General features: G+C 37.7%; 1 protein-coding gene across 1 annotated transcript in view; it reads right to left on the minus strand.

Moving 5' to 3' along the window:
* The window catches only part of eml5 (EMAP like 5), a 137,387-nt gene that overhangs the window by 12,363 nt on the left and 103,125 nt on the right, over positions 1 to 21,899 (minus strand). Inside the window, exons 22-33 of the mRNA XM_079832912.1 lie at positions 17,894 to 18,046; positions 17,518 to 17,649; positions 14,652 to 14,740; positions 13,328 to 13,504; positions 12,440 to 12,641; positions 12,153 to 12,279; positions 7,646 to 7,760; positions 5,973 to 6,102; positions 5,692 to 5,790; positions 5,131 to 5,151; positions 2,607 to 2,780; positions 2,313 to 2,521 (exon numbers count right to left, since the gene is read on the minus strand). Coding sequence (XP_079689038.1) covers positions 2,313 to 2,521; positions 2,607 to 2,780; positions 5,131 to 5,151; positions 5,692 to 5,790; positions 5,973 to 6,102; positions 7,646 to 7,760; positions 12,153 to 12,279; positions 12,440 to 12,641; positions 13,328 to 13,504; positions 14,652 to 14,740; positions 17,518 to 17,649; positions 17,894 to 18,046 — 1,628 coding nt within the window. The remainder of the gene's footprint in view (positions 1 to 2,312; positions 2,522 to 2,606; positions 2,781 to 5,130; positions 5,152 to 5,691; positions 5,791 to 5,972; positions 6,103 to 7,645; positions 7,761 to 12,152; positions 12,280 to 12,439; positions 12,642 to 13,327; positions 13,505 to 14,651; positions 14,741 to 17,517; positions 17,650 to 17,893; positions 18,047 to 21,899) is intronic.

Genomic DNA, 21,899 nt, shown 5'->3' on the forward strand with positions numbered 1-21,899 from the left:
TAAACAGAGCTGCGTTACCTCATAGTCATGACCGGAAAAGTGGAAGTGTCACCGGCGACTGTGTCATAATAAAAGTCCCGCCGCTCTCAGGGCGTGTGTTGCATTCATCTCATTAATAATCACTCCAGCGGCCGTGCTCAGCTCCACAACACTCGGTCCTGCTTCTGCTTCATACTACAGTAATGTTAATAATCACATCCATGAGCATGATTTCTGCCCGAGTCCTATCCCGATTCTTTTCCACCGGCTGGGAGGTGAAGACCACATGTCCCAAGAGTCTGCGCTCAAACGTGGCGTCATTAAACTATGCCTTTGTTTTGAACAGGTGACCTCTAGCGGACGGAAAAGTCACATAGTGCACCTTTAATATTTCAACTGCCCTGTTGTTACTTTGATTACTTCTATTGCTCTCCTCATTTGTAAGTCGCATTGGATAAAAGTGTCTGCTAAATTATTAAATGTAAGTGTAAATATATTTAGCAAGGATGAATTAACGAGAAATTAGTTGTCACTGATTCCAGCCTTATTTCCTGCACAAGCCTATGTAAGTTCGTAACACAGTCGCATAATGCCAGCCAATGGTCTTTAATGGCTGCCCGCAACGTCTATAACCCACATTCAAACACTGTAGTTGTTGCTGAGGCCTGGAAGAGTTTGGTTCAGTTTTTTTCGACATGTCAAGAAGAAGCCGTTATCTGAGTTGCAAAACCATCCTGTACTGTAAAACTGACGCCATCGTTACTGTTCATATCTCTGTGTATTGAAGTGCTGAGGACAGGGGCGCGGGAAGTTGGTGTGCTGCTGGTTTCACAGGATTGCAAATGCAATACAAATTTTTGTTCATTTACATTTCTTCATTTTTAGCATTTAGTAATTTATTTGTAATAAACACTTTAAGTGGCCCGTTAAAAAGTATTATTAATATGTTGAATTATGTTGTTAAAACATACACATGGTCATATTGTGACCGTCGCGATGTGCCTAGAAAGAATGCGTAGTAGCGCGGTAATAGGCACTCCTCCAGAGTGGAGAGCGCCTTTCTGAAGATAGGGCTGCCCCAACTAAAGTTTTTTCTAGTAGTTTAGCCGTTGTTCACGCATTTAAGCCGTTCACGCGGCGCTGGCACCTCCATGTCATTGTCTGCTATATATTTGCTTATTATTTATTAAATCCAGGTAATTGGTTGATAAAACATTGATTCAAATTAAGATACAATTTATACAAAACTAAATTCACATTAAAGAAAGGCTTTCAACAAAACAAAACTTAATGAAGCGGTCAAAATCATTTCTGACCCCCATGTCTTCTGACATATTGCACATCTTATGTGTCCTATTCACTTTTCATAATCAACGTAAATTAAATTAAGAAAATAACATTATAATATTTAAACATATGAAACTAAATATATGTTTTAATGGCTACAACAAGTATAGTAGTACAGAGAAATGTCGGAGCGGGATTTGAGTGCACATAGTTTTCCTGGTGAGCGGTTCATGAGTGGAGCTCCACTCCGTTTCGCTCACATGCTCTGGTAAGGTAGGCAGGTTTTTTGCGTTCATTTTTATTTCCTGTCGCCGTGCAGGCTCTTTTATTGTAGGCTATATGACAGTGTAAACAACTCAATAACCCTTTTGTTTAAAGGTTTAATGTAGGCCATAGTAGTCCATTGCATTACGATTGCAAGAAGGATCAACAATGTCAAAAATGTGATGTGCAGTCAAATGTCTCGGTGTGTTGTTTAAACGAGTGTTCTCACCGATATGCTTGTTGTGCTTCGTGTTTTATAGACTCGATAATGTATCTTATTCAAATATGGTGACAGATCTCAGAAAGGAGGCTAAATCCTTTTTTCTTTTTTTGACCTTGGATGGATGTAAACCTATTGTAGATGACCTCAAAAACAAAATGAGGAACCTTTACAATAGCATAATAACTGTTTTCAACATTGATAGTAATAAAAAACAATAATAAATTATATTTTAAAACTGCAATAATATTTCACAATATTACTGTTTTTAGTGTATTTTTGATCAAATAGAACGCAGCCTTGGTGAGCATGAGAGACATTTCAAAAACAAAATTCTTACCAACCCCAGAAGGTAGTATATATAGAGCTTATTTTTGGAGTTTGACGGCATCCATTCCCATTTGTTTTCATTTTTATGAAAGAATTCTGCAGAATCTCATTTTGTATTGGTTTGAAACACCATGCTATTTTTAATTTGGGGTGAACTACATCTTAATCTCTCCCTCTCTAACAACAATTACAAGTAGAGCTGAACATCATGTAGAAACAGAAGAATACTTACAGCTCCAAATGCCACTGAAAGCATGGTCTGCATACGGGCGTCCTCAATGGAGCTCAGCACTCCTTTATTACTGAGCAGGGCCTTGCCGGCCAGCGTCCAGAAGCGCACATGTTTAATCCCCACTGACACAAACTGAGTGTCCGAATCGGGTCGGAACTCCGCCACAAAGATCCGCTGGGTGTGACCGGCCCGACTTGCTACTTTGGCACCTTCAAAAAGAATTTCAAACAGCTAACAAACCTGATATAAAACACATGAAGGCAGACGGAATGCTGTCGGTTGGTTGACCTGTACCTTCCTGCCACTTCCAGATGGTGAGGGTGTGCTGGGGGTCCAGACCCACAGAAAGCAGCAGTTTGCCGGTTGCACTAAAGCTTACAGAGCAAACGCCCCGAGAATGATGGCAGCGCAGCACAGAGAGGGTCTGTTTGTTCATGGCTTCCCACACGTGGATAGATGGAGATGTGGCTGCAAAAACAGAGAGAGACTTTATTTTTTTTACTGTTGCTCATATTTGTACATTAATATGACTATATTCTAAAGTATTTTTACACTAAGGTTTAAATGTTTTCTTAACCTCAGGTTAAGACCACTGTTTTTAGTGTGTAAAAAGGGTAAAGAGCTCATAAGAGTTCTTAAGTATGCCAAAGGCCCAGATATACCCACGGCAAAGTTATTTTTCGTTCTTCGATTAGGGGTAAAACTATAATTTTTCTTTGTTTACCCATTCATTTTTTGTAAAAAATGTATAGGTTCACTAACAACCCGAGGTGTTTAACAGATTAAAGGGGTACTTCACCTCTGGAAAGATGAATGTATTTAAATTGGGTCATTTATGTAGTAGAAATGTGAAATTATTTTAGAAGTGGCTCATGTGGATGAAAGACAACAACTCCCAGAATGCACTTGCTTCGCTGCCCTACGAGGCCACTCCCAAGCCATGCCTACCGGTTACATCTCTTGCCCACCGCAGCACCACCCCATCGTCGTATACATTTTTATAGTAATAAAATAATTTAGATTAAATTAAAAACTGAAGGTGTCTGCTCAATACAGTGTGAGCCAAATAAGAGTCGCAGCACAAACGCAGCAGGAGTCAGATTTCATTCATCACGAGAGCAAACAGCTGACAGACAAGATGATCGTGGAAGATTTGGTTTCAAAGCGAAATGCAAAAGCGTCTATTTAAGTGAGTTTGTCATTGTACCGTTTTGTTGTTGTGTTTTTCATTAAGAATAATAGGCTAATGAACCCACAAATAAAGCAACTCGCCCCCGAATTGGTGTTAATTCTATACCGAAACTAAAATGAGCATGGCCGCCCGGCATTCATTCACAGCCGCATTGTCGTTCATTCACGGCCTCACAGTCATTCACGGTGCGTGTCCAGTCTGGCGTGTTTTCAGTTAAACAATGGAAGCTTAACTTTCATAGGAATTCATAGAGAACACTCGCTTTGCTCCGCACCGCTCCGTTATGAATACCCGAGCGGCCGTGCACATTTACATTCTGTGAGTGAGATCCCTCCCCTATGGGCGGGTTGAAAACATGCGGAACTAGCTCCTTCTACTGGCTGTAGTCTCTAGCCTCTGGCCAAAAAAGCCTCTGATGATGCAAAATGACGATATTTGCTCATCGGAGGCTTTTTTCCAGACATAAAATACATAAATCTCTCGTCTCAGGGGGATATGAGGGGGGGGGGGGAGCACGATCATTTGAATATACTACCGGGTTTCTACTGATATGAAGCTTAATGCTAATTGCTGAAGAAACCTTTTAAGTATATTTTTTCTTCACAACAATAATTGAACCTTTGATGACTGAATTAGTGCAATTCACCTTTATTTCACGAGGTGGCAATGTCTGATACACAATGATGAAGTGACGTTTGGCATTGCAGAAAACAAAAGAGCAGGAAGTATAATCAGCAAAACTTGAAATGGCTCAGCGATTTACAGCAGAACAAGTGCTGATCGCAATCAAATATTACGGTCACTGTCACTTGATGCTGGATTTGGTGAAGAAGCTGTCAGCAAAGAAAAAATTAATTTTGAAGATGTTGAAAATGATAGTTTTGAGTATATGTTTGAGATGGAGAATATGAGCTAGATGCTGAATATGGGAAATAAGCTCTGAAGAGGACAGTGATGATGCTATAAATTAAACTTCTGTCAAAATGAACCCTTCCAAGCTCCAAAAGGGAACAAAATATGTTTTATTTTATTCTTCTGTAATTGTTACTCTAATATCAGTAGCATTTTATATTATCATGACAGGTTGAGATCCATATGTGTTAGATATAGATCTGGGTTGCTAAAGACTCGAATGTGTAATAGTGATAGGCGAAACATTCATGCATTTAAGGGTTAAAATCAAGCAGCTTTAACTTATTAAACATGAAAAACAGTGTCAGTATTTCATTTCATCAGAAGTACACTTTAAAGCAGCTCTCCGGTGTGTTCATGTTTTCACGTTTGCAGACGTCTGACCCCTACAGACTGAACAGGGGAAAAGAACCGGAAAAGATTTCTGTGTCTCCATGCGCACACCTACCAATTACATAATTGCCACAAACCAATGGTAGTACAAATGCCTTTACCAGCCGTGGCAAACTTTTCCGGAAAGTTCACTTTGGCAAGTTTCCAAAACAAACTCCAAACGAAGTTCACCTGATTTTCTTCAAAATGAAGTCACATCAGTTCATTCTTTGATTCGTTTGAAATTTATCGGGCCTTAATAATTCAATAATGAAGTACTGGTGTGGGACAGTGTTCAATGGCAATCTGTTTTTTATTTTATTTAAATAGAGTGTATCTTACCTGACATATCACCAGCATCACCTAAGTGAACAACAATAGCAGTTAAACATGGTAGGAGCATCATATTTTTAATAATTAGATCATTTTTAAACCATTAGTGCAAAAAATTACTGTACTCAAAAATATAAAAATAATAATTTCAAGCAATATGTCCAAATGTCAATAAAGCACAGCATAGCACAGGTGCAACCATTGGAAGGAAAAATTCCAAATTAGAGATTGTTCTGAATTTGTTTTCCCTAAGGAAAGACATCAAGTAATCTCATACATGTTTCCTTTCAGTTTCAGACATCTCAAAAAATCATCACACTTTGATCAGATATGCCAAGATACCAAAGTCTGCAATCAAAAACTATTTCAATGTGCACTTATTTCTCATTCAATTCTTCCAAGACCAACTTCTCTAAGCAATGCTTTCCATGTTATTCATATAGCTCTATAATCTGACTGTATGTCATTGTAAAATTTCTTCATTTTTTTAGTTTAGAGAAATATCCAGGACAAAGCTGATACCATGGCAGTCAAAGTGAGAAGAGAGGGTGAATGTTTTCACAAACATACCTACTTGGCCAGTTGCCACCACATTGGGGAACTTTGGGTGCTGATTAATAGTCAGGCACAGAATGTCATCACTGTGTTCCAAATAGAAGCTCTGGCATGCTGAAGGCAAAGAAACAGAACAAAACATAATGATGCTCAACAACATATGTCACGTCTTTATGCCTGTTTGAAAGAACTTGATGAATAAAATCCATATATGAATCACTTACGCCCACTCTGGCACATTAAAATGCATTAAACATGCATTACAAATGGCAGGTATCTATGAGTTTTCTCCCCACCTGTTGTTAAGTTTAGGACGACCCCTACTGAGGCAGTGTGGTAGATGATGTCCGCCCCGTCATTAAGATAATGCACATTGTTACGGCAGTCGTTGCCCCGGTAACCACACACCAGTTCAAGCACCAGGTCCTGTGGAGAGAGTCAAAGAGGGGTGTCTGAGGTCCTATCTATGACAACACCAGAAAGTATCTGGCTCTCTGGATGTGAAAGGTCAAGCACAAAGAAACTGTTCTGCAGTTCAATCAAGAGAGGTTAGGGTGATCGTCTAACCACTGAGGGGACAGAGTAGTCTGTGATGAACATTTAATAGACTGAAGAGGTATCCACATCCAAACTATAAACAACACCACTACTAAGTAATTTAGTATAGTATAGTATAGTATAGTATAGTATAGTATAGTATAGTATAGTATAGTATAGTATAGTATAGTATAGTATAGTATAGTATAGTATAGTATAGTATATGAAAATAGTACAGTTTTGTTTAGAACTGCATATAATACTACAGAAAAGTACTGTATACTATAGTAAAGTAAAGTATATCAGCAGTCGATATCAGAGGTTTCAGCAGTCGATATCAGAGGTGTGGGGCACGCCTCCCCAGGGGAGCATGAGGGCACATCAGAGAGGACTAAGGGTATATATCCTGGCAACAAGTGTCAACTGATAGAGATTTTGTGAATACTGTATATCACAGAACACAACAGAAGAGGATATGATAGGATAGCACAGGGCAGTGTAATACAATAAATAACAGGACAGGACATGATAGTATAGGACAGTGAAGTACAATATAAAAAATGGAAAGGAAAGGAAAGGAAAGGAAAGGAAAGGAAAGGAAAGGAAAGGAAAGGAAAGGAAAGGAAAGGAAAGGAAAGGAAAGGAAAGGAAAGGAAAGGAAAGGAAAGGACAGGACTGGACAAGACCGGACAAGACAGGATAGGATAGGATAGGATAGGATAGTTCAATATAGAAATGAAAGGAAAGGAAAGGGGAAAGGAAAGGAAAGGAAAGGAAAGGAAAGGAAAGGAAAGGAAAGGAAAGGAAAGGGGAAAGGAAAGGAAAGGAAAGGAAAGGAAAGGAAAGGAAAGGAAAGGAAAGGAAAGGAAAGGAAAGGAAAGGAAAGGAAAGGACAGGACTGGACAAGACCGGACAAGACAGGATAGGATAGGATAGGATAGGATAGTTCAATATAGAAATGAAAGGAAAGGAAAGGAAAGGGGAAAGGAAAGGAAAGGAAAGGAAAGGAAAGGAAAGGGGAAAGGAAAGGAAAGGAAAGGAAAGGAAAGGAAAGGAAAGGAAAGGAAAGGAAAGGAAAGGAAAGGAAAGGAAAGGAAAGGAAAGGGGAAAGGAAAGGAAAGGAAAGGAAAGGGGAAAGGAAAGGAAAGGAAAGGAAAGGAAAGGAAAGGAAAGGAAAGGAAAGGAAAGGAAAGGAAAGGAAAGGAAAGGAAAGGAAAGGGGAAAGGAAAGGAAAGGAAAGGAAAGGAAAGGGGAAAGGAAAGGAAAGGAAAGGAAAGGAAAGGAAAGGAAAGGAAAGGAAAGGAAAGGAAAGGAAAGGAAAGGAAAGGAAAGGAAAGGGGAAAGGAAAGGAAAGGAAAGGAAATTAAAGGAAAATTATGGATGACGCATATACCTATATTTTACAGAAAATTCTAATCTGCCCATAACTCACTTCAATAGGCCTCTTTTTCTTGCCCACGTTGTTGGTCTGTAGTTTCTCTGGCATTGGTGGAGCCCTGCTCACTGGGGGTCTGCATCCAAAGACAAAAAACAGCCACTTAATCAGACTTACAGCAGTAATAACACCAGTCAGGGACCGGGTGAACAGGACACCAGACATCTGGCATGGTTATGTTTCACTTCAAGTTTTCACTGTAACATGTAACTAAATACTAAAAACAAAGATACTGAGTCAGCTCTATATCAGATAGTTTGTGATGTATGATAAAGGATTATTGGAGTTTTGTACAACTAAACTTAAACAGTTTGTGCAATAAATCCTAAAAGTATCAGGTAGAATGGCGTGTAAGGGATCAGTCTAGTCTTACCTTGAGCCCCTTTAAAAGCAGCATTAACAGAGAGAGAGAAAACATTAGAAGTGTAAGTTGAGCAGTTCCCTCAAGTGCTCCAAAAAACAAAGAAGCACAACACAGGGACACTGAGAACACAAAACAAAATACAACAAAAATGTATTCATGTTCACTTGACAGCATGTGTCAAAACATGGAATGACTAATTGAATGTCTAAAATTAGCTCAGTCAACAGGAAAATTTCCTTACAATTAAAGGAACAGTGCACCCAAAAGTCTTACTTCATGCCATGTTGTTCCAAACCACTATGACTTTCTATCTTTCTTATAACTCATAAGGTGTTTTTTTTTAAGAATATCTTCAATCTCTTCAATATACTGCAATTAAATGAGGACTTAGGTTGACACCATAAAAAGTGTTATAAAAGTGCTACATATAATTTGTGTGCTATATTCCAAATGTCCTAAAGCTGTATGATAGCTCTTTTTGAGGAAAAGACCAAAATGCAAGTTGTTCACCTAGCTCTCCTTGACATGTTCATGTACGTTCCTGAGAGAAATAGTCCCTTGTTTTAATAGAAATTATATTAAAGTATTTTTTGATTTACCACAAATGTTTTTCAGTATCTTCAACAAAACACTTTAACCATATTTCAAAGTCAATACAGTTATGAAATTATAAATAAAGATGTTCTTAAGTCCTACTTAAGTGGGTCAAAAAACACTAAGTTCAACTAAATGTATTTGACATTTAAGTCAGTTTGCACTTAAGTATATTCTTTAAAAGTATATTATTTCTGGAATAAGTAATATTTTTAAAAAGAGTTCAAATGTACATCTTTTTCATAAGGGACAATGTCTGATCCAAATCGTTGTTGTTTTTTGAGAAAGAGAGAGAGTGAGAGATGTTTGATGAATTTGATAAAATTTTAGTCTGAATGATTTGTTCACTAAATCAGACTGATCCTTCAACAAGAGTTGAAGATTATCAATGATTAACAAAGTAAATTTGATCTGTTCCTCACACAAAGGTATAGTATGGCTTTATAAACTTTGCAATGTAGTGCATGAGTCATGTTTCACACTTTTGTCCACATTTATTGTCATTGCATGAAAAAGAAGGACCTGTCTATCCATCCATCCATCCATCCATCCATCCATCGTCCAAACCACTTGTTATATGTAGACTATGTAGGGTGGCAGGCAGGGATAAATTGTTCTTCATACATTTCTCATTGTCTTGCAAGGATGAAAGTAAAGTTTGAAACAGCATGAGGGTACACGATGACAGAACTGTCATTTTTGGGTGAACTAATCCTTTAATTGTCTTGAGAGAGAATGCGGGGAGCAAAGCATGAGCAAAGTTCTCAGCAGCCAGAGAAGCAGCATCACTCTTTAAATAATTAGCAATGGAGAGCAGTAATAAAGTCACATCAAAGCAATGACAAAATATCTGCCAGCAAAGCACTTAACATAATGCTGTGCATCTACTCTAATTTAAAACTGAAATTACCTGCTTTTAAAGCACCTCAAGTTTAAAAATAAGAGCAAAAACTTAGCGACATGCGGTTTTATGACTCAGTCCAGGGAAAGGTACGTGGGTTTATGGATATGATGGCTTTTGCCATGCGGCTTAGCAAACATTCAAAGAGCATGAGCGGCACAGGAAACTGGTTATTTTCTGAACAAATGACACTTTTTATTGATCTTCTTACCTGACTACGCCCTGCCTTCACATGGTGAGAGAGAGGAGTGGAGTGCAGAGACAGACAGAGGAGTGAGGAAAATTGGAAAAGACAGACATGAGGGTAGCATGTCACTCAAAGCCCAAGAGTTCCACGAATAATGTTTATAAATGCCTTGAGGTCGTTCAAATTGTTAAAACTTCTCAATTGGACTTAGGCTCAATTTTAGGGATCTGTTATGTTATGTCGGGACAAAGTAGCCGTTGTTTGCGGTCAGCCAATGAAGACCAAAGGTTGGCATTATGTAAATTTGTTATATTGTTATGTAATTTCGTAACAGGAAGTGTGACTGCAGCAGTTCAGATTCAATTCTTTCTTTTAGGAGACAATAACCTTATTTTTCGTGCACTTTGATCTACATTATACACATGCAAGAAAAGTAATGTTTGAAAAAGCATAACAGGGGCACTTTAAACTGTTAAAAAGTCTATAACAGGGATTTTATGACTCTTCGTCCAAGACAATATTCAACGGCCCTCCTATCTAAGTTGATATGTACCTCAGGGACTTCTGTTAATTAAAAATTTAAAATTAACAACACTATGATGTCAGTTTAATGTTGTACATCTTTATTTTAGTGTTTCTTTAGAATTTACATTAAGATTATGTGAATATAACTCAATTTAAATAATTTTAATACTTATTGGTGCCCATTGGAAGTTTGACACCACTGCTGTATATTATAATTTTAGCGATGACATTACTATTCTAAATGAAGGAACTTCTGTTTAGTAAGGCCACTATTCTCATGTTAGTCCATAATGTATAAATCTTGTGGCTATACCTTTGAAACAGTGTGTATTTTAATTCCTGGGAAATGCCTTCACCCATAGACCTCCATTTTAAGTGCTTTATTAAACGTAATATTCGATAAGTTGAAATTATTTTCTATGGTAAACAAAAATAGATATAAACTTGTTTCCAGGAACATGCCTGTTAAAGTTTAGTGTGGTATTTCAGCAGTAGCGGAGGACAGGAAGTACTTTGGCTTTAGAGAGTGTGCCACCAACATGAGCTTATTCAAGATGGTATATTAGTGGAAGAGTGATGGTGAATTTGAAATACAAGAGCTTACAGAAGCAATAAAGTGGCTATCTAAGAGTATTCAATAACTCACATTACAGGACTACAGCATTTAAAATATATAATTTACTTGAAAGCTACTCATTATCATTAGTCTTTATTAACAGTCATTATGTTACTGGAAATAAACGATAATTTCATTAATTTCATAGAACACTGCATGCATGCAATGTGTCAACATAGTGATGTTGGTCATATTTGCTGCTAGTATTTAAAATAAATCTATTAGGGATGCACCAATATCAATAATATAAACAATATTGATAAGCTGACATTTATTCATTGTGTTATTAAACTGTCAATGTTATATTCATCCTCTCCTCGCATCCTGTAAGAAATATTTCCCTGGTGGTTCAAAATGATCCAAAGCCCTAAAATTATACTAATTATACTTTTTTAAATGCAATTTTCCTTTAAATTTCTAGATTTGATAAATAAATAATATAATTTAAGAACATTCTTCCAACTTAAATTCAAAATAACTCTCCAATACATGCAATGACCAGCTCAAATCAGCTCAAAATATCTCACATTGGGTCAATTTGGGTGTCTCTGCGACCTCTTGAGGAAAAAAATATATATATAACATGATATTTCATGACTCTTGCCACTAGATGGCCTAATAGCTCTATATGGAAGTGAGCAAGTGAGCTGTTCCACTGGGTCCTAAAGTCAGTTCTGGAATTTTTCTCTTCAGTATGCATTCAGACACACATGTAGACATTATAAAATAATTTTTTGTTTTAATTTTGAGCATTTTTTAGGTTTTTCTATGTATACTGAAGCTTTCCTCACATTCCCTTCATTCCTAAGGGGGTCAAATTGACCCGCGAGGGAAGGACTTGTTACTTTTTTTAATTTCAACCACAAACTCGTCGAATCCAGTATTTTTTTTTGTGTGTATTCGTGGTTCAAGTGCGACAAAAGTCCCAAGGTCTTGGACCACTCTGATGAACACAATCTTTTACATTTAAAAAAAAAAGAGTTTCAGGTCAAAATGTCCCGAGGGAAAGATGAGGGCTAACCCTAACCTAACAGTATACTAACAGTCTGCTATTATTCTAATGAGAATTAGTCAGAGAGTTATTGACAAAGTAGTTGCAAAGTTACGTATAGTTAGAAGAATGTCTTGTACAATAAAGTGTAACCGATCCCTTAAGCTACCAACGAAAGATAAAGTAATGAAAAAAGAGAATCAATCCGTGCTCCATCCAAAGTTGTTCGTCCTTACTGTTTGATCCTACTATAACATTATCTTACAGAATTGTACACAGTCTTGCTGTGAGCATTAATGCTACACTGGGTGTCATTCCTAACCTACCTTTCGTCTACCGATGGCTCCTTCTGTTGGAAGTGGGGCTTGACCCCCGTCATGGGTCGCATGTTTGTTGATAAGGCCTTGATTACATACATGATCTCATTCTCCCGAGTTACATCACTGTCATACCCTACATAGAACAACACACAGATGGAGAGTCATTTTACTTTTATATCTTGACATTTGGCATTTGCATGAACATTTTGTCATATGATCGATGGCTACCCTCTTTAAATCTAGATGGCAGTGGATAGCAGGGATAATAGTTTTTTATGAATAATCATTTTCACCTCCATCATCTTCGCTCTCAATGTCGGACTCTTCGCTGTCACACTGTCTGGCCTCGCGGCAGCCCTCGTTCTCATGGCTCCAGATCATCAGACAGGTGTCAGAGCCACCGACAGACGCCAGCAAAGAGTCGTCATGTGACCAGCGCACATTAGTCACATGGGTACTGTGGGCAATGTACCGCTTAAACTTGGCATATTTTCCCTATTCAGATAATGAAAATGTTAACAGGAATGTAGGTAAATAATAATTAAAAAATATCTACAATGAGAAATGCCTACACTTCAAATTGAAACTACCAATTCATTTATTTAAAGTGCATTATTATATTAGTATAATCGGAAATTGTGGTTACCATAAAAGAAACAATTTTGAGTGTTGATATGCAGAACACATACTGGCTAGCTTTCTGACTGCAGAAATTATTGTGGGTTTTATTCATTTTTCTGGTGTTTTTAACAGAAAATATGATGCAGATTTTAAAAAACGATCCGGTATTTTTAACAATTAAATAATTAAACAGTCGTGAGGTTATGGTTTTATAATAAATCATATTTTATGTATGTATCTTTTTTTAATAATTATTATTTTATGATATATAATTAAAATATACAATAAATAACATTACAATTTGATTTGAGGCATCAAATACATACTAACAGTTTTTGCCCATACAATGAAAGTCAGTAGGGCCCAAAACAACCCTGAACCCCAATGACTTTCAATATATAGACAAGAAACAAATCAAATATCTTATTTTGTGTAACACAGATTTAAAAAAGAGGAAAAAAAGAAAAAGAAAAAATGAGGCAGAGTAAGTGATGACAAAATTTAAATTTTTGGGTGAACTATCCCTTAGTAGGTAGATAACTAAAAAACATTTTCTTAACCTTGACTGGATATTTGAAGAGCTTGACATATCCAAGGTCATCCCCAGTTGCTAACAACTTCTTGTCATTGCTAAGACACGCGGATGTAACTTCGGTAACTTCACTGACCACAGGCCAAATTCCCTCACAGGAACTTCCGAGCACACACGTCCATGTGCTCCAGTCAATCTTGTCCACCTGAGGAAGGAAAAGGATGCATCAATTCTTCAGATTAATCTCAAAATGCCAGTTAAAAGTTAGACATTTTCATGAAAAGACAGGGTAATTCAATTGCTGAGTCTTCCCTTAGTTAGAACAATATAGCTTAGCATAGTTCATTGAATCTGATTAGACCGTTAGCATCTCGCTCAAAAAAATGACCAAAGAGTTTCAATATTATTCCTATTTAAAATGTGACTCTTCTGTATTTACATCGTGTACTAAGACAGATGGAAAATGTAAAGTTGTGATTTTCTAGGCCGATATGGCTAGGAGCTATACTCTCATTCCTGCGTAATAATCAAGGAACTTTGAGCCGTGCCATGGGTGCAGCGGCGCAATGATATTACACAGCATCTGAAAATAGGCTAACTTCCGTCAACATAACCAATGTGTCAACCAGTATTAGTATTAGTCAGTGTATTCCGGTTCAAATAGATACTTTTAGAAATGTCTACATGGTTACAAGGCACACGCCCTGTGCAAGCAGGTTGTCACGTTGGTTACGTTGTTACGTCGGCCCTAGTACACGATGTAACTATAGAAGAGTCACATTTTAAATAGGAAAAATATCAAAACTCTTTGCTCATTTTCTGAGCAAGATGCTAACAGTCTAATCAGATTCAATGATCTATGCTAAGCTATGTTAAAAGTGCTACCGCCAGACCCAGAGATCGGCTGAATGGATTTGAAAACGGTAAAACTCAACTGTTTAACTCAAGGGGAGAGTTGGAAAATTCATTTTCAAAAATAGTGGTGTGTTCCTTTGAAGCTGAAGAATAACTTTGAGCAACACTTTTAATGAAAATGAATTGGCAGCATTCATTTCAACATTAAAATCCAACTCAATTCAACCAGGACTCTGGCCAAAATGCCTCCTACAGAAGCTGTGCACTTAGCTAAAGGCAGGTGATCAGAAACATTGAAGGGCTTCCACTCTTACTAAATCTTAAGTTATTAAGGTAAGCGTTCGCTGTCTGTCCCAACGTACCGTGGTCTTAAGCACGGCCTAATTCCCTGCCTCCAAATTTAGAGTCAAGCTAATGAAAAGTGGGCCATGTTCTTGCCCTTAAGAGTGCCCTTCCCCTCGCAGGGTGACACACGGTGAGATGTTCAGGATCCATACCTCTGTGGCAAGAATGGTTTGCTTCTTCCCACGAGGGGCCTCAAAAAATAGCTGCTCCTTCACCGATGTGTTGACCTGCAAAAGCTTCCCTAAAACAAGATAACAGAGGAGAAACACTGCGATGTAACAAAGTTAAACTCAAAAATGAATAATAAACAATATGAATTCTACCAAGATACAGTAACCTGCAATTTGTGAATATATGTAGAGTGACTATATTAAACTACAAGGGTTGGACAATGAAACTGATACACTGGCCAATATAGGTTTCACGCCTATATATATCGCCTATATGTGTGTGTGTGTGTGTGTGTGTGTGTGTGTGTGTGTGCTGCCCAACTCTACTACTGAATTAAATGCGCACCTCGACTTGGGAGCTCCACAGAGTCAATACTCATGCCAATGCCAAATGTCGGTTTCAGTGGTGCTAATAGTGCAAATCTGTGGACAATGTGAAACATGTATTGATCTCTGAAGAGTCCACCTTCACTGTCTATCCCACATCTGTTGGAGAATCCCCAAAGAGGCTGAACACCCGGACTGTTGCTGCCCAGAGTGAAACATGCGGTAGATCAGTGATGGTTTGGGCAGCAATATCATTCCCTACTGTGCTTAATGGGCATCACTGCCAAGGACTACCAAACAATTCTGGAGGACCATGTGAACTTAAAGGGTTAGTTCACCCAAAAATGAACATTCTGTCATTAATTACTTACCCACATGTCGTTCCAAACCCGCAAGACCTTAAATTTACTCTAATTACCACTTTCAAGGTCCAGAAAGGTAGTAAACACATTATTAAAATAGTCCATGTGACTCCAGTGGTTCAACTTTAATTTTATGAAGCGACGAGAATACTTTTTGTCTGCAAAAAACAAAACAAAAAGTATTCTCGTCGCTTCATAAAATTAAGAACCACTGGAGTCACATGGACTATTTAAACGATGTGTTTACTACCTTTCTGGACCTTGAAAGTGTTAATTAAATCGCTGTCTATAGAGAGGTCAGAGAGCTCTCAGATTTCATCCAAAATATCTTCATTTGTGTTCCGAAGATGAACGAAGGTCTTGTGGGTTTGGAACGACATTAAGGCGAGGAATTAATGACAGAATTGACTTTTTTGGGTGAACTATCCCTTTAATGGTTAAAACATTGTACACTGTAGGGGCTGCCATGTATCGGCATGATAATGTACCAATACACACAGCAAAACTTGTGAAGGAATGGTTGGATGAAGATGAAAGTGAAGTTGATCTCACATGGCCTGCACAGTCACCAGAACTAAATATTTTTGAGCCACTTTGGGGTATTTTGGAGGAGCAATTGAGAAAACGTTTTCCTCCACCAGCATCACATAGTGACCTGGACACTGTTCTGGAAGAGGAACGGCTCAAAATCCCTCTGGCCAGTGGCCACTGTGAAGGACTTATAAGGAGGACTCTGTCATTCCTAAGACGAATTGACGCTGTTTGGCTGAGGAGGCCCTACACCTTACTAATAAATTATTGTGGTCTTAAATCAGGTGTTTCAGTTTCATTGTCCAACCCCTGTATGTACTTGGTTATATGAACTTTGTATAAAGCCTTGTTAGATGGGAAGCAGTTTCACTCCTGAAGGGGCATTCACTCTGATAGGTTATCATGTGGCTGCACTGTTGGTAGACTTCAGCTGTGGCATTAAAAATGTAGAGTTAAAAAGTGTAGTTCATATTTAATTTTCTGAAGGGCCATTTTATTTTAACCAATCGCTTATAATGGATTTTCTATTATACAGCTCAGAAGAGGTTGGTGTGGTTCAAGGCAAAAGGAGTTTTCTAGAGAGCACTCTAGACTATCTGACAGCAAATGGAACCTATAACATTTAGACAATGAATCAGCTTTATTAACATTCTTGGGGAGAAATAATTTGTACATAAATTGCAGCAAGTGCACAATGCATCATATCACAAAAAATATTCCCAATTTTCTGGGACGGTTTTCCATCTTGCCAACACTCAAATCTACCAGGACACAGATCACAAAGAACTCCAATGTCTTTATTTCCACTAGTCACCACATTGCATAGCTGGATAAAGTTAAACTCGCCTCAACTTTCATCATCTCCCTGCAGAGCCGGCCCAAGGCATAAGCGAACTAAGCGGCTGCTTAGGGACCCCTTTGCCACCAGGGGGCCCCAAGAGAACATGAAATTACTTTTTGCAGTATGTTATTTCATGATGATTGAAATCGCGAAATGCCCTTAAACAATTACTAAATAAACTGCAAAATGTTACGTTTTCTAATATATGCACAGATTGATTCTGACAGCATTGCACGTGCTCGCGGCGCCATCGGCCAGACACTATTCGCTTGTTAGCCAGGGGTCAAAGTCCAAGTGCGAGAAAACCAGCGCTAAAACCTAACATTACTCGTCAGTTACCCGGTAACCTTTTTATGAATGGATGGATTTGAGAATGTGATATGGTTTAGTGCGAATATTTTGTCTGACGTGCTGCATGTTTCCAGTTTCTCAATAAATGTTTTTCTGCAAACTGCTATATCGTCCCCTTGGAATTATAAGTTGGGTAGCCTATATTTTGGAAGTTTTTATTTAGAAAATAAAAAGGTTCTTTCTACACAGTCGAATGGAATGCAAACAATACAATTTTATTTTGGCACCGAGGGGCCCCCAAATAAAATTCTGCTTAGGGCCCCATCAGGGCTTGGGCCGGCCCTGCCTCCCTGTTTCTATCAGAGTTAAATCCCCAACTCTTATTGAAGATGAATGACATCTGGTTGCTTTGTTGCTGCAAAACTCTGTCAGTGTGAAGATCCCTTGACTCATTTTCTCTCTGAAATACAGCCTTTGTGTCTTGTCTCTCTCTCACCTCTCTTGTCCCAGTCCAGATGGGTGATGTAGTTCATGGATCCTTTGCACACACCAACCCTCTTGCTGTTCATCACGTTGTAAATATCCACAAAGCTGTCACCTGATGCCACAGCCAAATACTTGCCTGTTACTGTAATAAAACAAATCTGATTTTTAATTTTGAGCTCTTACCATGACCCAGATATCACAGTCTCATTAATATGTTAATATATTCCTGCAAATATTCGTTAATTACATCAGCGTATGTTAAGGAACAGAAATAGCTCATACTATCGAACTGAATAGATCAGATGAAAGAATTCAGATATATTCTCAGGTCTCGAGGTGTTTCCACTGTATCAATCTTGTGTACTGATGTCAGTGTGTTAACTAACCAGGAGAGAAGCGGATTTCTGATATGATGTCTTTGCGGTGATGAAATGACACCAGGTCTTCTAGAGTGTCTGCGTTGACGATGAGGAAGCTGCCATCGTTGAGGCCCACAGCCAGAGCTTTCCCATCTGGGGAGAAGCAGCAACATCGCCCACCTGCAAGAAGTTATAACGGTCAAACACCATGTCACGTCAAGCACTTTGTTGTTAAAAATCTAGCATGACAGCTGAAAAAAATGGTTCTCTTTATAGCTGCATATGAATCAATGCCGAAAAATGCGCAGGAAGTAAATGTAATCTTCAGAAAAATTCTGAATGGATCATTTTTCATACTGTACATTAGAAAGTTGCAGTGTAGAATTTGAAATGATTGATTTTAGTTAACATTTTATTTTTAATTTATTTTGACAATAGTATAGAATTTTAATTTCAACCATAACATAAAAATATAAAATTGGCCATAACATTACATTAAAAGGGACAGTTCACCCCAAAAAATTTAAATTCTGACATCAATTACTCATCCTGATGTGGTTTCAAACCTGCATGACTTACTTTCTTCTGTGCAATGGATGTCAATGGTAACCAAAATTGTTCGGTTACCAACATTCTTCAAAGTATCTCCTTTTGTGTTCCAAAGAAGAAAGTAAGTCATAAAGGTTTGGAGTGGTATGAGGATGAGTGAAGGAACGGCTGCCTCCCCCTTATTATCATCGCCACCCCATCACTTAAATTGCCGCTTTTTGCCAGGTTCCAGACTGGAGTGGGTGTAAGAGATAGGAGGGGCGCTATATCAACCTAGATTGGCGGTGTGTGATAAGGCACACCTAAATGGAATGAAACCGCCGCTGTTAAACATGCGTGGCGCATGTGGCTGCCGGGACCCTGCCCCCTTTTCCTGGACCAACCCATCTGAGCACCACCTTCCTTGCACGAGCCCCAGCACAATGAGGACACAAGATCCCCTATTTATTTTGGACACTTTTAGCCTCATGTCCACAGACAACGCCTCTCCAAGGCTTGTCACCACTCCCAATGTGTTTGCCGTTTGCTCCACCCACTACAATACTTACACTATTACATACCTTGGGTCGCTAACAACTCTTTACACTTTTTACAAAAAAAATTATTCTTGTATAATAAATTGTTTATAAAGAATAGATTGAGGAATACTAAGAAAGTTGCTGTCTAACTTTAAAAAATTGTATGGGGGGGGGGGGGTAGTGAATGACGTCAATAAAGAACTGAGGTATGCGTTTAAGGGTTAAAAGAATAATTTGCATTATTTACTACAGTATATTTTTCTGCACAACAATTATTGAATCTCTGATGACTCAATAAGTGCAATTCACCTTTATTCCTCAAGGTGGCAATGTCTGATACACAGCAATGACGCAATGTTTCACTCATAATTACCGCGGTCATAAAAAAAAACAACTGTTGAGCAAGTACTGAACGCAATCAAATATTACTGTCACTGTCACTTAATAGTGGATTTGGTGACGACACTGACAGTGATGAAAATATTGATTTTGAAGATGTTGAAAACGATAGTTGGGGTGGCGTGTCAGTGTTCCCCCTTTGTAGAAATCGCATGAAATACCAGCCCTAATAATCCCTCATGCCTAATGAAAATACCAGTTAAAAAATATATTGTACCCATTGATTCTCGCATGCTACATGACTGATTGCAACAACTGAAGTGAAAATATTGGTCTGTTCTTCACAAAAAATTTGAATGGTCTACTTTTATGAAACTTCATTACAAAAGAACATTATGAACATTTAGCTATTTACATAGGGCTGGAAAATCACATAGGGCTGGAAGAATGAGGATGAGTAAATGACTCTCTTGAACCTATTACACACTCGTCTAATCATTGTCAAGTAAGTTATCATTGTTCAGTAAAGTAAATATGCAAAGACCCAGTGTACTCTAAGGATAACCATCATAATATAATTGAATTAGGGTTGATGAAGATTTGATAGCTCACCTTAAGGATTTGGCCTATCAAGCTTTATGTGATTAAATCACTGGTCTACATAGTATTCCATGGATGAGCACCAAATGGTTCCTCTACTAAATGTATTGCAAAAAATCCCTTTAGAGATTCTGGCTTCAGGCAATCAATATGCTCCCAGGCTAATTTGCATGCTGAGTGTTCTTCACTTAAGTTATATTTTTCAGTGCAAATTGAGTTTCTGAAGTATAACGAGGTCAAGCATGTATAGGCCAAGCTTGGAATACAAATCACAAGACAAGTTCATAGATAAGGAGCTATTTATAATCAGACAGAGGGGTTGTTTGCAGACAGTAATGCATTTGTGCTTTGAATGCATGTAATTGAACAACAAGCTTAACTATAGTTGGTCATATTTCTCCTTGTTACATCATAGTAGTTACTTACCCTTAGCATGCTTTATATTGCTCTAAGGGTTTTTATATATTATATTAGGGATATACAAATTACATATTCAATATTTTCAAAAATAGACTAGTCTGGGGACTGTCTAAATCACTAGTAGACTAGTTGGTTTTATAGGGGAAAGGTTAAGACTATATGACTTTGTATTAACTTTCTTCCGTGGAACAAGATAGGTGGAAGAAGATATTTTGAAAAATGTTGGCAAGCAGTTTTGGTAACCATTGACTTCTATTGTATAGGGAAAACCCATTGAGACATCTTAAACTCACTAGCCATCCTGCAATAAAGCAGAAAATAGAGGACTGATGCACAACTCATTCCAGCACTTAAGTCGTGTATTGAATGTGCTATTGTAGTGTACTTCAAATCTTAAAAGTTTATTTAAAAAAAACTGTACTTGCAAATAATATTATATTAGTAAAATAAAAGGCCATTTAAGTGTACTTAAAGAGATGACTGTTTTATGACTGTTTCATAACACAAAAGTCCACTTTGTAATGTGTAAGAAGTGCACTTAACGTGACATGAAGCATGCTAACATACTTGATTATAATTTGAACTGTGTTATTTGATATTACATTTAAAGTTAATATGTTTTAAATGTACTAAACTGCAACATCATCATTGCAAATGTAATGTAATTACTAATATATTTAAATACATGATAGATATTGCAATATAAATTACATTTAGATGTTATTTAGCAGCACACTTTATCCATATTGCAAAGATAAAATAAACAATTATGAAATTAAATATAGAGATATACTATAGTCCAACTTAAGTGTTAATTTTGTTTAATTCTAATTAACACATTTTAATTGAATTGTATATAACATGTACTTAAGTCCTACTTAAGTGAGTCAACATTTTTTTGATAATAATACATTTTAATTAAATTGCAAATAACATGAACTACATTCAGTTCACACTTTTTCAGTAAATGATGCATGATTACAAGTAACTAATACTAAACCGAACCATAAATCTATAGTACGTACATGCTGTTTATTAAAGGGATAGTTCACCCAAAAATGAAAATTAGCCCATAATTTACTCACCCCCAAGTCATCCTAGGTGTATATGACATTCTTCTTTCAGACGAATCAAATCGGAGTTGTATTACACAAGTCCAGGCTAATCCAAGCATTAGAATTTGATTCATAGTTGCTCTGTTTTTGAAGTCCATAAAAAGTGCATCTGTCCGTCAAATAACTGCTCCACGCGGCTCTGGGGTGTTAATACAGGCCTTCTGAAGCGAATCGACGCGTTTGTGTAAGAAAAATATTCATATTTATAACTTTATCAAGTAAACTTTTGACCGACCACATTCCATGGAAAAGTGTTGAATGTTGAAAGTGAAACTCAAGATGCGTACGTGACATCATGACGAGCGGACCTGGTCGCGTTAGTCTTTCGATCGGCAGGGGAACTTTCAACAATTTTTCCATAAATTGAACAGGGAAGGCGGTCGGTCGAAAGTTTACTTGATAAAGTTTTAAACATGGATATTTTTCTTACACAAACGCGTCGATTCGCTTCAGAAGGCCTTTATTAACACCCCAGAGCCGCGTGGAGCAGTT

This window comes from Gobio gobio (assembly GCF_949357685.1).
Source record: "Gobio gobio genome assembly, chromosome: 13".
Lineage (NCBI taxonomy): Eukaryota > Metazoa > Chordata > Actinopteri > Cypriniformes > Gobionidae > Gobio > Gobio gobio.